Source organism: Zingiber officinale, chromosome 9A, assembly GCF_018446385.1.
Source record: "Zingiber officinale cultivar Zhangliang chromosome 9A, Zo_v1.1, whole genome shotgun sequence".
NCBI lineage: Eukaryota > Viridiplantae > Streptophyta > Magnoliopsida > Zingiberales > Zingiberaceae > Zingiber > Zingiber officinale.
This window is the reverse complement of record NC_056002.1, coordinates 30,055,921-30,061,920: the sequence shown is the minus strand read 5'-3', so window position 1 is coordinate 30,061,920 and position 6,000 is coordinate 30,055,921. Positions and strand designations below refer to the sequence as shown.

The 6,000-nt window shown below is 38.7% G+C and overlaps 1 protein-coding gene across 1 annotated transcript; it reads left to right on the top strand.

Annotated features, from left to right (window-relative positions):
- Positions 1-1,711: 1,711 nt before the first annotated feature.
- LOC122020739 (monothiol glutaredoxin-S3-like) lies at positions 1,712-2,367 on the top strand. The gene has a single exon (XM_042578758.1). The coding sequence runs from the start codon at positions 1,747-1,749 to the stop codon at positions 2,167-2,169; it is 423 nt and encodes a 140-aa protein (XP_042434692.1). The 5' UTR covers positions 1,712-1,746; the 3' UTR covers positions 2,170-2,367.
- Positions 2,368-6,000: the final 3,633 nt, after the last annotated feature.

Here is a 6,000-nt window from a genome sequence, read left to right as displayed (position 1 = left end):
GGTCCGCTTGAATTCACTGACTTGAATTTGTCTCCTCTAATTAAAAATCCTAGTTACGTCACTACCTGCATGGGTTGTATGGCCTGAGGAGGGTTTGAGTTGATTAACAAGTTGATAAAATATTGAAGCAGTTGCTCATGCATCTTGAACTGTCATTGAGGTCAATTGACACTTTTCTCGTGTAAGTGTTCCTCATAGCTAAGAGCACACTTACTGCTCTTTTGTAGTGCATTGATACAATTTGGGCTACTAGATTGATTTATAATCATCTTTAGGTAAGCTTTCTTAACTTACTTTGATATGTGTTTCTTGAGAAATAGGTGTTAAATTCATTTTGCTTCATGAACATTTCCTCTTCATTCGATGAGCAACCCAAGCTGGCCACATACTTTGTTATTTTTTTTTTAGTCGGCTAGTAAATTGACCCGTTTAATCCACAATCCATCTTGAATTAGGTTGGGTTGGGTTGGGTTGGGTTATGAATTTCCTAACTTGCTAAGATGACGGATCAACCAACCCTACCCCCACCAAATGATCGACCTACCATAGGGCAGCCTGCTCTACCATGGATTGACTCGTCTGAGAGCTCTATCCGCGGTATATAAAATCCCTATTTATCCTAGGGACCTTAGGCCACGTACCCTATGCACACCCGAATTTTTTTTTATTTGAAATTTTTTTTATACTTATAAGTTAATCTTTAAATCTTAAAAGTAAAATTTTATTGACATAATCAATCATTTTAAAAAATAAATAATAAATTTTAAAAAATGCATGGACATAAATTTAACAGTCCAAAATATAAAAATATATAGAGAGGTAATACCTTAAGGACCTTATGCCACACTCCGCATATAACTAAAAAATTTTTTATACATAATATTATAATTTAATGGCTAACCTAGATACAAAATTTTATTAGTATAACTGGAAATCAAAAATTAATTAATTAATTAATTAAAAAATAAAAAAATTGTATGATTGCAGCAGCATCCACAGCGACGGTCCAGAGCATAAAAAAATTGTATATATAGAGTTTCGGTGTAAACTGAATGACGTCAGGGTGACGCCGGTAAGGATAGCGGCGTCAACGTGGGGCGACCGAGACGTCACCCGATCCGCCACCCGATACGGTGGATGAGTCGTGACGTCACACGTGGTGGCCGTGGCGTGCTCCGCGCGGCGGACGCAACGCCAAGCGACGCGACCGCTCCACAGCCGTCCAGTGCTCACCAAGGACCGTGAGATCTAGCCGTGGTACGTCTGGTGTGGGGCTGGTTTGATTAAAATGGCTCCCACCTCGGTTTTAATCTTCTCCTAACGTGCCGGCTTCTTCGACGTCTCGTTTTGTCTTCTAGAAGCTATTTAAATCATTTTTAAAATTTTAAAAAACTACCAATTTAATTATTTGTTAGCGAGTCAACGTCAGACAATTGGATCCAGTCGCCTGTCTGCCTGTCTCCTGCGCTAGGGTGCCACGTGGCCAGGCTGCCGGTTACGAGTCCGTAACACGTAACGGAGGCAGCGTGACGTCAAGCCGAGGCGACGTGTGAGCGGTTACGACTCCGCGAGCGAAACGCCAACTGGAGCGCTCACTAACCGCCACTGACGCCGTCGGGCCCCGCCCACGGCTGACGTCTCCCCGCCCTCCGTTTTCCCACAAACCCCCGCTATTTATCGGCCCTCTCTCCCTCTCCTGTTTCGTCACTTCCCCCAAATCCCAATCGCGTGCCCTGATTTCGGAGAATGCGAGGAGCGATCTCTAGCCGACCGGAGCCTCCGCGGACGGCGGACGACCTCTTGTCGTCGTCTCCTTCCACCTCTTCTTCTTCCTCTTCCTCTGGCGGTGGATCGGCCGTGAGGGCGGCGGTGGCGGAGAACCCTGTGGTGGTGGTGGGGGCGAGGGGGTGCTGCATGTGCGACGTGGCGCGGCGCCTGTTGCTGGGGCTGGGAGTCAACCCAGTGATGTGCGAGATCGGCGAGGGGGCAGAGGACGCGGCGACGATGATGGAGGCGGAGGCGGCGGCCGGGGGTGGCGGGCGCTCGGCGGCGCAGCCGCTTGTGTTCGTCGGGGGAAGACTGCTCGGGGGACTCGATCGCCTCGTCACCGTCCACATCACCGGCGAGCTCGTCCCGATCTTGAAAGAAGCCGGAGCTCTCTGGCTGTGATGATTTTCACTTTTTGCCTTTTTAATTAATTTTTTAAAAATATTTTAATTTAGACTCGAAATTATAAGTCAAGGGTATTAGTGTGCCTCTATTATTATGTAATTTACCTGTATTTATTGTTTTTGTACAGAATTTGTAGTCTAGGAAATGTGAAAAAGAAGCTACTTTCCATTATTATTATTATTATTATTATTATTATTTTAATGTATTTATACACGGAAGAGTCAAAAATCTTTTAGTTAATTATAAAGTATAATAAGAGAATTTTAAACCTACCTCTCTTTTACTAAGACAATGTAAACTATGTAAAAATTCAAAGATAATCAACAATTATGTAATTAGAGTGTTCAAAACTATCATTGTTAATTTGGCTAAAAAAATAGTAAGACAGAATACAATTTATTTAACTAGGACTTACTGAGACCTTTGTAAAATTCATTCAACAAGCGTGGGAAGCATTATTTTTATCAACATGTATTTAAATAAAATTTATGAACAATGTACACAAAATTTATTAAATTTATAATAAGGGTCTTTTTGATTTTTTTACTTTAAAATAATATTCATTATATTTTAATAGTTTTTTTTTTGTTGACAAGATTATATTTCAATCATTTCGACAGAGAAAAGGAGGCTTTATGAAAAAATATCTCTAAGGCTAAATTTTGAAAATTCAATATACGAGGGACCTTATTGGACAAACCTGGACGCAGAGAAGATGACTATTTCACGGAACTATAATCGTTATATTATTTTTTTTCCTTTTTTTCCTTTTTTTCCTTTCAAATTCAAAAAAAGTTAAAAAAAAAAATGAAACGGCGGAGGAGAAATTTTTCCACCCCAATTCGTCGCTCCTTATGGCGACGTGTTATTCTTACAAAAACAAGATCACGCAGCGCGATGGATCTCGATCTCGTTCCTGTTCCCAGTCATTCAATGCATCAAACAAACCACTGTTGCTTTTATTCCTACTCCAAATCCGTTTTCTTCCTCGCCGGTTGTTGTTGGATTTATTTATCTCTTTGTTGTTTCTGTGGGTGATTTGAGATCTTCGATTTTTTCCGGAGGTGTGGTTTTTGCACGGGTTAGGGTTTGCTTGCTCCGTCGGCGATGGAGTCGGTGGAGGGAACAGAGGAGAAGGAGTAGTTGGCCGGTGCCGGAGAATGTCAGGGTGATCGGATACTTACGGGGAGGTTCGGAGTGTGTCAGGATGACCGGATATTTGTTGGAAAGCTCAGGACCGGTCAAAAGTGACCGGATGCTCGCGGGAAGACTCGGATCATGATAGTAATGATGGTCCCTCATTTGAGGGGGGGATTGTTGGGGTTCAATCAAAGTCCCATATTGGAAAGATTTAGTTAAAATCATGGATTTAAAAGGATATAGGATATCTCAGCATAAGACTTTTTGGGTAGAGTCCAAAAGCAAAATCATGAAGGGTTAGACCCAAAATGGATAATATCATATCATCATAAAGATATGTGAACATCCTTTGTGTACAACATTATTTTTATATATTTTTACCACCAATGGAGGCTTACCCGTCGGATACACTACGGGATGAGCTGTCTCTGAAGACTGGTCTCTCGGATCGGCAGGCACTACTATGACCCGAAGGTGTTGCTACCACATCCGCTCCCCGAACTAACCATGGCTGAAAAACGAATACTTGCATCAGTGGAGTCATAGCTTAGAGAGCCAGTTAGACAGGATGTCCCACTTCTTGGAGATGAGTCTGCTTCAATGCCACCTGGTGCTTTTGGTGCACTAATAGGTATATTTATATATACATAAGGAGATTATTTTCTATTTATGTACAGTTGCAGAAAACTATTGTTCGTAGGTACTTAAATTGTTAAGTTTCACTTGAAGCTGCCCTGATACTATAGGCATACGTTAGTCATAATGCTTGAGTTACCCTAAATTTGATTTTCTTTTATGCTAACCTCTTAAGTGAATATTGTTATACAAATGAAACTGACTTATGTTTGATTTTTTTTGTTTAATGGTGGTTTTGAAATCATTCATTTTCAATGTTAAAATGTTCATTTAATTGAAGATGGGTCGAGATTAGCCTTGATGTATTTCGTATTGACATTTTTTAGGAACTTCATGTACAGATTTTTGCTAAGTATTTTAAACCTTGATGCTGAAACTTCTCTCTAAAAAATGCTTGAAGTTTATCTTTAAAGAGTTTGATTCATTTTCTTGTTTTGGTGCTAATTTTGTGTTTTAACTTTTTCATATATTCTCTATCTACATATAATTTGCTGTTGCAAACTCTGTGAAGTTTCCTCATTATTTGTTTTATAACTATTTCATTAGAAATGCCTGTGCAACAGAAGCAGCCTATATGTTCTTATGATGGCAATTTTGAGAGATTTGATACCAAGTCTTTGAAGGTGTACTTTCTTTCACTGTGTTACAGTTGAAGTTTATTACAATTTGTTAGCCTTATGATATGTGATCTTTACTCAGATTAGTAGAATATCTATAGTTTCTTTCATTGTGAACTTGGTTTGTTGTTTCTGGTAGATTCAAGATTGTTGTGAATATACTGCTTTGCAGGAAGCAGGCTTTTTGTCTACCATGGAACATTCATTAGCTAGCCAGCAGACGTTTTGTCTAGAACATTCATTAGCTAGCTCATCCAATGTGAATGGGAAACTAGAAACTAGTATTTCTCATATGGTTCATCCACAGAAGGGCCATAGAGCTATTCACGAGTATCAGTTTCTCCTTAGACAGCCGAGGGTTCAGTCACGGACTTATGATCGGATCTCTCAATCTCTTTACCATAACTCTTCAATAGATGTTTCTAGTATCATAGAGTAGACGGTTCCACGGTTCGGAACCGACGGTTTGACGGTTCGGAGACTCTGATTCACAGTTCAGTTCACGGTTCGTCGTGGTTCAAGATTATTATATTAAAAAATTTAAAATTTAAAATTTAAAACTTAAATTTATTAAAAAAAAGACTTGCACTTATTTAAGTTGCCTACGTATTCCCTTAGGGTATAAGGGAATCAAAGTCCACGTAATTCTTTTACATTTTTACCCTTTTACATTAGGAAGTGACGTTGTTATTCACTTCCATTTCCCGTTCCTACTGTATTGGTTCCTTCAATATCAAATTCTTCGACTTTGTCATCAGAAAGTTGCATTCCTTAGATTCTTTTCTCGGCTATGATCCAATAGTCGAGTAATGCTTGAGCTTCCAATGAGTCGAGAGACAAAGTTGATCGTCGTTCATCTAATATGTTGTCCCTGGCATTGAACGTCTGCTCCATAGCAACAGTTGATACTGGACAAGTTAAAATTTCTTTGGCGATCATGGAGAGGACAGGAAACTTTGAGCCTTTTGTGATCACCACTTTAGGATTTCGAAATTTTCGCTATCTGCTTCACTAAAATAAAAAGAAGTTGTAAAATAATTCTCAAGTTTTTATGTGGAACTTGAGGACCCTTGTGGAAGTTTCGTCCATTCTTTTAATAAAAGTTGTGTTTATGTAAGTTTTAAATTACTACCAGTTGTTTGTTGTGTTTCAGAAATATTAGGTTGTACTCTATATTTTACATAATATTGATTATAAAAATCATATAAGTAAATTCTAACATTATATATAATATTAACTATATCGGGAGAAGAAGAATCTTTAATTGGAATTAAAGCGTCATAATACAAAGTTAGCATTTCTTGTAAAACTTCTAATTTAAATCTAGGATCTAAAGCAAATGCAATTAAATAAATTTTGGGAATTACATAAAAATATTTTTCCCATTTAGTTTTCATAGCTAATATGCAAGAAGATAATGATTCATTATTAATAT